The sequence below is a fragment of the Vombatus ursinus genome, unplaced genomic scaffold, assembly GCF_900497805.2.
Source record: "Vombatus ursinus unplaced genomic scaffold, bare-nosed wombat genome assembly UNPS02014784.1, whole genome shotgun sequence".
Classification (NCBI taxonomy): Eukaryota; Metazoa; Chordata; class Mammalia; order Diprotodontia; family Vombatidae; genus Vombatus; species Vombatus ursinus.
In genome coordinates, this window is record NW_020954562.1 from 11,311,000 (window position 1) to 11,325,145 (window position 14,146).

At 32.8% G+C, this 14,146-nt stretch overlaps 1 protein-coding gene across 7 annotated transcripts in view; it reads right to left on the reverse strand.

The window, feature by feature from the left end:
* Positions 1–14,146, reverse strand: part of LRBA (LPS responsive beige-like anchor protein) — a 676,054-nt gene that overhangs the window by 351,338 nt on the left and 310,570 nt on the right. For all 7 annotated transcript variants that reach the window (XM_027866938.1, XM_027866942.1, XM_027866935.1 and 4 more), the window contains one exon: positions 1,043–1,209. In XM_027866938.1, the coding sequence (XP_027722739.1) occupies positions 1,043–1,209 (167 nt within the window). The remainder of the gene's footprint in view (positions 1–1,042; positions 1,210–14,146) is intronic.

Consider the following 14,146-nt stretch of genomic DNA (forward strand, 5'->3'; position numbering starts at 1 on the left):
ATGTAAAGATATTCTTATTAGTAACATAAATATGTTATTTTTAAGTTTTAAGTAGCCTTTTAAGTAAGCTAAAATTTGGCTTACCTGAAAATAAATAATAGATAGTATTAGAGCATACCTAAAACATAGTAAGCAATCAAATATTTGTTTATTGATGAAAAGATATTAAGGTAATGTAATAATAATTTACTGTTGATTGTGTCCTATACTTTTTGCCAGTAAGAGAACTTACTCAGAAAAGGAACACAGCAAACAATAACAATTACCTAAAGGTCATATCAAGACTATATCATTCATTTTCATAAACTGTACATTCAAATTTCTAAGCCTTAAAGTGTGAAAAATATAATAGGAAGTCAATTTTAACATTTAGTCTATTCTAAATCTTGAAGATGCAATCACATTTTTATTAATAAGTTTTTATTAAGCACCTACAATATACAGTGGTACAGGAAGAGTAAAACCAAGATTAAGATATTGAAATCAGTAGTCTTTAGCGATAAAATACAAAACATTAACTGAACCACTTATGAAAATTATTTTTTAAATTGCTGGACTACTCTCACCTTTGTTACACTATATTCCCTGACAATTCCCCAAAAAGGTACTTTTAATGATATCTTTTAAAACACAAGAGATTTTAAATAGGAATTAGTTCTCAAATTGCACTTATCTAGGACATGATTCACCTACAAGTGTAGCTTACCTAATATATGTTTATATGACATTTCCTTAACAGTTTTACTAAAAAAGAAATAAACACATGCAGGTAAAAGTGTTCTTAAGTTACCACCTTATAATAAACTATGCTTTCAATTACTAAATTTAACTGAAAGAGACAGAAGATATTTACAAAGGACATAACTATTTCTCCCTTTCTCTGCCCAATTTCTACTTTTTCATTTATTTTAGATTCATCATGGATCACAAATACAAAATTAGACTGCCTGTGCCTTTTTTGGATTTGAGTATATCCAAAAGCACATGTTTATATGGGTCAGCCAGAGCATCAGTATCCAAAACGTAAGAGGCATCTCTTTACCTTGGTGCAGAATTTCCCCAGGCTCCATGCTTATCCGTAAGTATATTGATAATTTTCTGGATTAGCTGAGTTGCTGTCACATGGTCCCGATATTTTGCTGCTCTTATTAAGTGATCACACATCTTCTCCTCTTCTCGTTTATCAGCAGAATACTGAGCACACAATGACTTGGAAGAGGAAAAATATTGATAATTATTTAAATTACTAGAAAAAAACTATAAATGCATAGAATGAAATTTAAGCATTGGTCAATAGTAATAATAGGTAGCTAACATTTATATATCACATTAAGGTTTGAAAAGTACTTTGTAAGCATTATCTCATTCAAATCTCATATGAGCTTTGTAGTGTAGGTGCTCTTATTATGCCCATTTTATAGATGAGACTCAGGCAGATTAATTGCCCTGACCATGACCAAATAGTTACTTGATGTCTTAGACATATTTCCACTGAAAGGTCTTCCTGACTCTGAGTACTCCACTGTATCCACTATGCTGTGCAGCCACATAACTGAAATCATATTTTTTGGAAAGTGGAAGGAACAAATGTAAAAATGAAAAACTGACCTGAATGTCTAGGACGAACGTTACTCCTAAAAACTTAACTAATTCACCATTGATAGGTTTGGTAGATAAAAAAGGTAAAAACGATTTACCTTAGTTCACATACCTTCAAGAAGTTAAGCGCTAATTCAGGGATAGATAGCACAGGAAATCTCCTGTAACAGTTGTTCAAGTGAAGCATACTCAGGGAAGAACTCTCACCTGCAATAAACTTACACTCCCCTCATCTAACCTCAAATCCTACATAGGCATCTTCCTCATCCCTAAATAAGGGTCGTTCCCCCTTTCAGAGACGCAACTTAAGAATTGCATTAATATTGGGGCAGCCAGGTGGTGCTGTGGATAGAGCACTGGCCCTGAATTCAAATCCAGCCTCAGACACATAACACTTACTAGTGACCCTGGGCAAGTCACTTAACCCCATCGCTTAGCCAAAAAAAAAAGCAAAAGAAAGAAAAAAAGAAAAGAAAAAAAGAATTGCATTAATATTTAAGAATTTAAAAGGCAAAATTTCATATATTGTCCAGTAAGTAGAAAGAGCCCAAAAAATTATAAGTTAATTCTAGAATATAAGCTGCAGTCAAAAAGCTAATTAGCTGTGATTTATTTAGAGGAGGGAGGAAATGTTATCCTAGGGTCTTAATAACAAATGGAAAATACCTGGAAAATTATTACAGTGTTAACAACAAATCAGAAGACTTGTGAATTTTCCAGATACTCACATATTTACCAAACATCCAGGAAGTAACACACAATTTATTCTGAATTCTTATCTTGAAACTAAAAAAGTGTTTAGAGTATGGAAGTGAAGATTATCTGCTCTTCTCTACATTTCTCATTACCTCCTTACTCTATAAATGCCTAACTTAAATCTATAAAGTAGAAGCTACAGAAATCATAATTTCCAGTTCAGAATTGGGATTATCCCCATACACCTTTGAAGAAATTACTGCACCACAGGAGGCCTTTTTGAAAAACATATTATTTCTATCCTGTTCAGTAACATTAGGACATTTTCTTCACTTTCTCCAGTAGCACTTGGTAAAGATTTGATAAGCAGTAACTTTAAAGTTTGCTTAAAAAGGTGTAATTCTGAAAACAACTGTCCAAGGTAAGCTAAGTAGTAAAATGGTTTAAAGTGCTCTTTAATGGATCCTCCTTTACAATTTGAGCAGCAACTTTTCATATCTGACATAAAATCCATAGATATAAATCACATTAGAGGGCTATTCTTTCTCGATTATCAATCTCTGTCTCTTTGTGCAACATTAAAATCACATTTGACCTTAAAAGATGATAAAATGAAAACCAAACTAGAATGTTTTATAAAAGATATAATGGACTTGTAACTCCTAAAAAATCTTTATGATGTAATTTTGAACAAATTCTTTATGAAATAACCATTAGAAGTTCCACATATAGTTATGGTATCTAAAGCCATATTAAAAAAAAAAAAAAGCAGTTAACATTTACTTGACCTGCAACTTTGCAACTTGAAATAAGTGCACATGTGCTTGTTTGTGCTTATCTGCAGTGGCTGTTGGAAGGGCTTGAATTTGTGGATTTATTTTTTTTTTGGGGGGGGAGTCAGGGGAGGAAGAAAATAATGTCTGAACATGGTGGCCAACATTAATACATACTTTTGTGATTGTTTTAGCTTAATGTCATGATTTCTAACACTTCACAATTAGTTTTCATCTTACTATTCTAAGTTACACATAACCTAAGTAGATTATCGTAATTAAAACAGATTCGAGCATTTCAGGGAATGACATGACATCTAATGTAGATCTCTATGAAAATGAACCACGGTTAATATTATTCAAAATATCAAAGCATGATTGTCATAAAAGACAAAGTAAAAATGATAAAACTACCTAATTCTAAAAAATATTTAAAATTTTAGCCAGTTATAATTGAAGTTATCCACATTTGTTTTTGAAACTCAAATGAACTATTTTCATTTTGGTTTTCCAGAAGTCATAGCTCTATCTAGTCCTGCCGTCTAAGCAAGAATGTTTTTCAAATCTGAACTGAAATATCAAATGGAAAAGCTTTTCTAAATGCTTCAATGTAAAGAACCCTGAAGTACAGCGATAACATTTTCTGACCATAGTTCAGGTTAAAGCAAAAATAGCTAGTGTTGCTTACCACAAGTTATCTCAATATATTCTCATAACAACCCTGTAAGGTAGGTTCTCTTATTCTCACTTTATAGATGAAGAACCTGTGACTGAGAGAGGTTAAGAGTGAGGGACACGTAACAGGCAAGTGTTAGAGGCAGGATTTGAATTCCGGTCTTCCTGGCACAAAGGCACCAATCCTATCCACTGTACCACCTAGATGTCTCACAAAACAGGTTTGTGATCCCTGGACATGCCCCACTATTAAGTTGGGAGGGAAGAGAATGGCTTTGGTGGTGCTTGAACCTAAAAATAAAATTTCTTGCAGTTTACTTTTGACAAACAGGATCTTTAAATCATCTTTCATTCTTGAGAGCTGTGTTCAAAATGCTCAGAGAACACAAATTCATTTTAATAAAGAGAACAGTTATGCTGAAGAAGTTAGAATAACACTTTGCATTATTTTACAAAGTTAAAATTTTTATTTTAGTTTCTTCATTCTTCACTGAATCCAATCTGAGGAAGCGTCAAAAGTAGAATGTCTATAGCCCGGGATACAGCTTCCCTTCCCACCCACCCTCCATCCCCATGTTTAAAAGCCACCAGAAACATGACAAGAAAGTCATGTTGTATTACTAAGTAACCACTCAAGAGATACCTAAATACCATTCACTACTTAGGAAAAAAAATCATAGAAATGGAGGAGACAACAGGCATCTCCAGGAAAAACTATATGAAAACTAATTCAGAATAAAATGAATCTATTCTGATTTTAAATGGTGGCACAATGGACAGCATTCTGGGCCTGGAATCTGGAAGACCTAAATTCAAATTAGGCCTCAGATACTTGCTAGCTGTATGGCTCCAGGCAAGTCACTTAACTCTGCTTCAGTTTCCTCAACTGCAAAATCAGAACAATAATAGCATCTACCTCTCAGGGTTGTTATAAAGATCAAATGAGATATTATTTGAAAAATGCCTGGCACATAGACACCACTTCCTCCCTTCCCTTCTCTTCTCTTCTTCTTTCCCTCCTTTCTTTCCTCCCTATCTCCTTTTCCCTCTTCCTTCCTTTAAAGGAATCAAAGAATGTGAGAGTTACAAAATATTTTGAAGATCATCTAGTCTACCCCACTTTATTTTACGAAAAAAACAGACTCAGAAAAAAAATTTCCTATTACCACATGGCTAGTTTATGAATGATTTGGGACTAGAACCTAGGACTTCATATTCTTAATGCAGTGCTCTTTCCACTATTCCACTATGCCTTGGATTATAATTCTTTCTCCCATAAAGTCAATCATTCTTTCTGTTAAGCCAGTATCATATATGCTTCATGAGAACAGCTGACATTTACACAGGTCTCAAAGGTATGTCAAAAACTTTACATTCTTGCCACCACCCTGAGAAATGAATACTATAAACATTATATCTTCATTTTACAAGCAAAGAAACAGGCTAAAGTATGTTGAGTAATTTGCTGATGGTAACACAACTAGTAACTTGTTGAGGACAGGTTTTGAATTTAGCATTCTCCTTCCTATCTCCAAATCCAGTGCTTTTCCCACAATACCTCTATTCAATACATAATTACTCAAGGGTATTTTGCTACATTTAAAGCACAATTTTAAAACAGCCTCAGTAGTTTGCCAAAATTGGCCCTCACTATTGAGAATATTGTTCTTATCTAAGAATGCTGCCTGTAATCAAGGTAAGGATTATAGATGACAGGTTCAGAGTTGGAAGAGACCTCAGAGGTCATCTGGTCCAATCATTTCTTTTATAGATTAAAAACATTAGTTTAGAGTAGTTAACCACCCAAAGTTATGTAGATAGCAAAAATGCAGGGCTGAGATAAGAATTCAGTTCCTATATCTAAAAAAAACCAGGCCTATTCTCCAGTATTCCAACCTGTAATTATGATGCAGTCATTCAAAGAACTTTTGTGGGAACAAAGGTAGTCAACCACTTTAAGGGGATTGCCTACAAATGCTGCAATTAACAAAAATATTTTAAAGTAATGGAGTTCTGTTGATTATAAACAAGCTTACAACTCAGCATTAACTCCTACTTTGCTCTTTTAGCAGAGTGCATGGATTATAATACTGAAGATTTAATCAATATTTTAATTATGAAATGAAGGGGGAAACTATCAAATCATGAGATAAAATGTAAATGGAGGATGTTTCACATAGCCTTAATTGGTACACCTAGCTTTGTATGAAAGCATATCAATTATGCTTAAAACACTGATGTACCTTTAAGACAGATGGACACGCACATGATATCAGTCATTGGCTATATGTAGAGAATATAAAACTCTTAACCAACAAAAAAAGGTACTGATAATTTCAAAGAATTTTCTCATATATGCAAATAATTTTATACGGATGAATTCAGCTCAATACAAACAGCAAAAGTAAATTGACAAGAATGAATTCTCTTCTTTAAAGAAAGTTTTTATTTACATTATATTTTTATATATAATTATATCTTTTCTTGGTATCCCTTTCTTTCCCCCTCCCAGAGAGGCATCCTGTATGACATATCTTACATAACATCCTATACAATAAATGGTATTTATTTAAAGACAAAAAGAGGGAGGAAAATCACAATGACCAAAACATTGAAAAAGTATGAAAATATATGCAAAGTGAAAAAGTCCTCTCATGTCTGCAAAGGGGTGGTGAGGAAGTATATCCTCATATATCTTCTTTTGAGTCACTTATTCTTTATGATTTTGCAATATTCAATTTTGATTTTTTTAATGGTTGTTCTTTATACTGTTGTAGTCATTGTCTATATTGTTTTCTTGGCTCTGCTTATGTTACTCTGGATCAGATCATGTATATATTTCCATGGTTCTCTATAATCATTAAATTTATAATTTTTCACAACATGGTTAATATTCTATTGCATTCATATACCACAATTTGCTTAACTATTCCTAAACTGATGGACATCTACTTTGTTTCCAGTTCTTTGCTATCACAAAAAGTGCTACAACGAACACTTTGCTGTATATGGGGGCTTTCTTCTGATTAATGGCCTCCTTGGGGTATGAGGCTAATAATGAAATCCCAAGTAAGAGGATATGGGCATTTTAGTGATTTTATTTGCATAATTTCAAAATTATTTATAAAATGGTTGTACTGGTTCATAGTTCCACCAACAATGCACTAGTTTGTCTATCTTCCCACAATCCCTCCAACTTTGACTATTTTCATCTTTTGTCCTCTCTGCCAATTTGCAGAGTAGAAGGTAAAACCCCAAGAGTATTTTGATTTGTATTTTTCTTATTTAATTATTTGGAGCATTCTTTTTTTTATTAATTGATTTTGATTTATCAATAATGACTTCCATATGCTTTTGAGTTTAAAATTTTTCTCACCCTTCCTCCCCACCAACCTCCCCAAGACGGCATATAATCTGATATAGGCTATACATTTACATTCATATTAAACATATTTTCACATTAGTGATAATGTAAGTAGAAATTAAAACCAATAGGAGGAACCATCAGAAAGAGGAAACAAAACTCAACAGAAGAGAAAAAAATTAGCAATTCGGCTTCCAAAGTTCTTTCTTTGGGTGTGGATATGGAGCATTCTTTCATGCAGTCGTTAATAGTATTTAGTATTTCCTTTGAGAAAAGTTTATTTATACTTTTAATCACTTATCTATTGGGGAATGGCTTTTGAAAGTAATTCACTCACTTAAGATTTATTGCAAAGCTCCCAGCAAGAAATATACCACATAATAATTCAAAAGTATTTGGTTAAAACATTTAGTTTATGTATAAAAAATATTTAGAAATCTCAATGCTCTCAAAATAAAAGTAATAAAATTCATTAGGATACTAGTTCAAATATATTAATTAAATATAAAAGAATTAATGAAAAAATGTTGAATGAATTACTCTATCACTATAATTAGGAGGTTTCTTTTCCAGGTGAATATGGGGGAAGAGGAGCAGTAACATTAAAAAATTAGATGGCTCATAGAGTACAAACCTGAGAGACTACTTCTATAGCAATCAAACTGATCAATAAAAATGACTAATTTTGTACAATTTTAAGGTAGCACAATTATGTATTCAGTAAAAATGTATAAACCATTCAAAATAAAAGTCAAACATTAAAATGAAAAAATCTTAATGATCCATTTCCACCTGACTCATGTTAGCTAGGTTTAGATAACATGTGCTTACTTTGTGGACTGAGGAGCATATACTTTAAAATATACTGACATCATATCAAGATAATTCAGAATAAGGTGTTCAGAATAAGTGTTAAGACTGAGAAAATATTTTTAAGTAGGATTTAAGTAAATGGTGAGTAAAGGGTTTCTTCAGTGGCAATCACATCAAGATCTGCCAAGAACTTCTGTTTTCAGTAGTCCAATCTAAAAGCTACATTACAGAACAGTCCTCAATGATTATACAGAAATCCAACTTTTGAACAAGAATTGAACATTTAGGTTATAAAGTTAAGGCAGAACTGGTAGAAAAAGGGGGTAAGATGGGGAAAAAGATGAAGCAATCGGGAAAATATAATAATAGGGGCAAAGAAATTCTAGGACCTCAAAACACAGGGTATTTCTATACCCAAAGTCAGGTACATAGATTATTGAGCATAGCAAAGGTTTGGGGATACTTATATGTTCTTATAGGTGGTTTTTAATGTTATTTGGATCTCTACAAGGATGAATAAAGTTGTTAGGCTTGAAGAACATCCTGATAATTTTTCTGTAAAAAGGCACACATTTATTTTAAGATTATAACTTTAGCAAATCCTTTATCATAAAGCATCTAATTGCCCTGTGTTCCCAGGGCCCCAAATGATTGTGATTGGTTGTTGTAGGGAGAACAACAGAGCTAAAAATTACCACTAAATGTATAGCGTGTACATAAGAGGCTAATAACAAACAAAAAAAAAAAGAGAGAATCAGTAGCAAATTGAGAAGCTGCAAGATCTTTACCATCCATAAATATATGTGATCTGCCCCATTCTGTCCGCAGGCCTCAGTTGTACTTCTGCCCTAGATAACCTCTCCCTTTGCACTTGCTGGAAATGAGAAGAACTAGGGAAACATGCAAATACAGTTTAGACAAATCACACTCGCTTTGTTTTACCCCATGAGAAAAACATAGACATACAGATTTCAGCTGGATACAAGGAAGAACTGTCTAAAAATCATAGCTATCCCTCACTGTCTCAGTAAGTAGCGAGATACCTGTCTCTAGAATTCTGAAAGTGAGAGTTGGACTGCCTTTTTATAATGCAGGAGAGAAGGTGCCTACTTAGGTAGAGATCTGGCTAAATAGCCTGTAATGACTCAGAGACCTGTAAGCCATGGCCCCTGTGCTCTGGCCTTCAGTTCCCACAAGAACTTGAATTCCAGATAATGGGGCCCTGGACCCTAAAGGGTGAATTTTCACCTTACACACTTCCTGGCCACATCCCAGCTTTAATGCTGTGCTCACACCTTCTACTTCCCCCTTTTCATCCTCTAACTTATTCTCATACGAGGAATTTAAGCTTCCTGAAGGCAAGAACAGTCCTGTTTGCTTTTTGTATCCACAGTGCTTAACACACTGTCCAGCATGTACTATTTAAGTAAAATAAGTGTTTAATTTAATAAATACTTAATAAATGCTTCTTCATGTACCCATTTCATTCAATGGCTATAAATCAACATATGGCTGAGAATCAGCTGGTTAGTCAACCAACAAGCATCCATTAAGCACTTACTAAATACCGGGGACTATGCTAAGCATCAGGAATGCAAAGAAAGACAAAACCACAGTACCTGCCTTCAAGGAGCTCAAATTCAAGGAGACAATATTCAAATAATTAAGTGTACAAAAATGGGAGGTAATCTTAGAGTGATGGCACTAACAGTAGAAAGGACGAAGAAAGACTTCCTACAATAGGTGGGATTTGAGCTGAGTCTTGAAGGAAATAGGGAAAGTAGCAGGCATAGATGAGCAGGAAGGCCAGCCACTGACAAGGTACAGAATTAGGAGAGAGTTGAGTGCAAGAAACATAAAGTAGGTCAGAACAGCTACATCATAAGAGAGCCACTGGAGCACACTGATAAGAGAGATGACAAAAACCAATTCTAAAATTAAGATCACTTTGGTAGCTGAATGGAGGTCAGCAAAAAATCTTTGGGAGAGAAACAAAACTGACAGCTATTACAATAGTTCAGATGAAAGGTGAAGAGGACCTACACACAGGTGGTAATTGCGTGAATGGAGAAAAGGGGACATATATGAAAGATATTGTGAAAATAAAAAAGGATAAGATCTGATCACAGACTGGACATGTGAAGGAAGGTTATTTTAATTTACATTTCTGTTCTTAGAGATCTGAAGCAAGCTTTCATGTAGCTGCTAATAGTTTGCAATTCTTTTGAGCACTATTCATGGTTCTTCAAATACTTAGCCATTAGAGAATCAAACTTGGACAAGTCACAGCAGATAGACTCCCTTTACTCCAACATATCTCAAGTATATAAATTAGGAGCATTTTTAAATTGCGACACTGATTCATAGCTATCTCCAAGTTTCTGGGCACTGTAATTAATTCCAGAGATCTGGAAACAACTAAAAAACAAGGAATACAGTTTAATACCAACTCTCCTCAATCTATTTGAACAGAGACTTTCTTACATATGTTAGACATGAAACATACCAGCTGTAAAAATTCTTACAGTATTTTATTTTTCATGTCATGATTCAGTAGAAAAAGAATTGGTGGCAAGAGTAAATGTACAAGAGATGAAAACAAAATTTATTAAAAGAGAAACACTTTTTTATGGAACAAACCCATTTTAAAAATATTATGTTCCTTTTATTTCACATATCATTTTGAAATAATAAATGTTAAGAATTTCAAACAGAAAAAAGTATGTAAACCTAACCCCTACATTGAACCATATGTTAAATTAATAATGCAACTTAAGAAAAAAAATCTTAGATTTTCAATTCACTAAGAGCAGAGCTTTTCCTGAACACTTCAGTATTTTTCCTGATTTGTTAGGCTTTTGCATCACAAAATATATGCCCCATTGGGTGCCATTTAAAAGTAAAATGAAAGCTTATAAACTCAGAAGTGGATAAAAATCAACCAAGGGCAATGTGTGACAGCCACCTTTAATTCTGAAATGATCCCTCTGTCATCCAGTGTCTCAAAGTATTGATTTTCCTCAACAAGAGAAAAGCCTAAGCCAATGAAATATAGAATTATCCTTCTGATAATAGCCATCAAGGTTAAAACTGGGGGAATACTTATCAAAATATCTCTTCTTTTTTTTCTTGTTTTAATGGCTTGGATATAATGTGCTGGTTTCTTATCTCTTCAACCCAAATTTTCCAAATAACATTTTAAAAGTCATTTCAAGAGTCATTCCAAGGTTTGAATTTTTTACCTTTGACTTCTAATGTTAAATAGTTTAAGATGCCTATATTGAAGTATTTTTAAAAAGTAATATTAAATATCATGCCATAAAAGTCAATTCTCATCACAAGAATAGAAACTATTATATAAATATATAAGTATATTAAAATGCCAACATGCAAGCTGTTGTTTTTTTTTGTTTATTTCATTTATGCCTCTATGAAAAGGAGCAAAAAGAATCTTATTGGAACACAAAAACAACCTCTCCAAAAGACAAACTAGACCCTGCTCTAAGAATAAATATATTCACTTTTCAGAATAAAACAGAATATATGATTAATGAAAGTTAAAAATTCAGGGATTCTTTACCTAGAGTCCCTGAAATTGTTTTTAAATATATGTTGATGACTATATTTCAATAATTTGTTTCTTTTATAATCTTATATATTTTATTTTATGCATTAAAAATATCATGAAAAGGGTTCACCCTAGTGCCAAAAAAAGTTATGAATCACTAGAAAATTTAAATAAATGACTGCTTCACTAGGCTGATCCTACGGATAAATTCTCAAAATAATTCATAAATTAGTAGGACTAAACCTCATATTGATTATTAAAATTATAGCAATCTGAAATAAATTTTTCACTGTCATTTATGTTACTAGAATTCAGAAAGTCATGAAAATATACAAATTCCTACATTTACTTAGGAAAATGGTGAAAATGATGGGTAACCAAAAGATGTCATTCAGTAACACTGAAGCAATCAGTAATTAGCTTTCCCCCATGAAAAGCCAAAAGACAAGTTTCTCTTATCTGTACCAGATTAATTCAGTTACACAAACAAATCACGAACAAAAGTTACAGGGAAGTCTTCCTCATATTTGAAAACTTAACTTAATGAAGAAAAAAGGAGAAAGGTATTCATAATCACAGTTTTAATAAGCAGTAGATACAATAATTACTCAAAAGAATTTATAATATAGTATCTTTGTATTTGTATAATTCTCTTTGGGTACATCATCTTTTTTAACTTTTTTTTACAAGTATATATTTTTAAGTAAAATTGGTAGATTTATGCAGAAAATAAAACATGTAAAAATAATATTAATTTGTCATGTATATTTGTAACATATAGAATTTCTGAATCAAACATAGTGCTGAGACATAACCCTTTAAGACACTACACATGACAAACATCTTCAAATGTAGGTAACCTTGTCATCTTGGTAGTACTTCAAGGAGCTTATGGAAAGCAATACAAAAGGATTTAAAGAAGATCATCTCTAGAATCTTAGATCCAAGCTCTACCACCTAATACCATTTTGACTTTAGGCATATCATTTCACCGTTGTGAGTTGTAATTTCGTCGACTGTCGAATGAAGGATTAAAAAATAAAGAAAATGAGGAGGGTGGACTGGATAACTTCCAAAGTCCTCCCAATACTCCATGTATGGTCTGATGACCCCAAAACATGAGAGACAGCAGGGCAGAGTGGACAAGTCCCACCTCTGACATAAACAGCTGAGTGACTAAGAAAGTCACTTAACTTTTTGTGTTCTGGGCAACTCTATAAGACTGTAACTTATAAGGAGAGCATTAACTGCAGTCCTGGAGGGAGCTTGCTTAACCAGGAGGCCCCTATGTCAATAATGTTACAAATCCAATACCTGTCACTATGACCCCATGAAAAGAATTTTAAACAACAGGTAGAAGGAAGGGTTGAATAAAAAAGGGATGAAGAGAAGGAACCTATTTTTATGAAGCCAAGATAAGGGGGGTATTATGTTGTAAATTGACTTACATGACATATCCTAATCAGTACTATTTTAAAACATATAAAAACAAAAGCAAATATTTTAAATACATGGAAAACAATATACATAACACAATAAAATGGTACACTAAAGGTGCATATAATTGTTGATCTGAGCCATCTGATTAGGTTTACTATGACAAATAAACTTAAGATACATCTTTGTTATAAACATTTACCAAGAAATTACTCTTTTTGCACAGACATCATTCTACTATCTGTAAATAGTTCTCAATTTACATGTCTTTAAAATGGGGAGGAGGAATGATTTCAACTAGATTAGAAGTTTCTTAACATTTTTTGCATCATGGACCCTTTTGAAAGTCCAATAAAGTCAAAGGACTCCTCTTTCAGAATGTCAGTTTGAATTTTTTTTAAGAATTCATAATTAAAGGAAATACTAAATTTCATTAGAAGTTACTGAAAATAAAAATAAACCTCAAGTTAAGAGTCTGTGTATTAGATGGTCTCTGGCAACTCATCCCTATCCTGACATTCTATGTTTTTAGATGTATTTCACAAATAAAAATTAAAACAAGGCAGAACAATTTTTTAAAAGAAAATCTGGAGAGACTGCTATATTCCCATTGAGGATTTTAAATTTAGAAAGGTATTTGGGACTTTAATTTATAGTCAAGAAAAATTTTCCATTATTATTATATGTTGGAAATGAAAAGATGAAAAAGAAAGGAAGGGGTTTGAGATTTTATTAAATTACTATTTTTAATTTAAATTTTCTCTACATTGCTTCACCATATTAATTTATTTCAAGTCCATGACATATTTTATATATTATACACTAATTTTCATATGTTAATGCACAGGTATATCTTTTAGTACCTATCAGAGTAATTTTTCATTTTAGGAAAGAAGAAAGAATCAATGGGGAGAAGGGAGAAAGATAAGCTAAGAAGGTAAGCTAGAAAAATAGTGTCAAACATATCATTTTACCATCCTCACCCTACACATGTACACAGACAGAAAAAAAGGTAAGATGATTTTTCCCAAACCATAAAGTAAGCTAATGGCAGAGTTGAGATTAGAATTGAGCTGCCAATCTGTTTCTTTATCACTAAACCATGCTTACTCAATGTGTCTAAGTCATATATTTTTCCTCCCTCCAATACAAAACTCACATGCAAAATGATGCAGTAGTGAGCTGACAAATGTTTAACAGCTAGCTGTTTGAGAAAATATA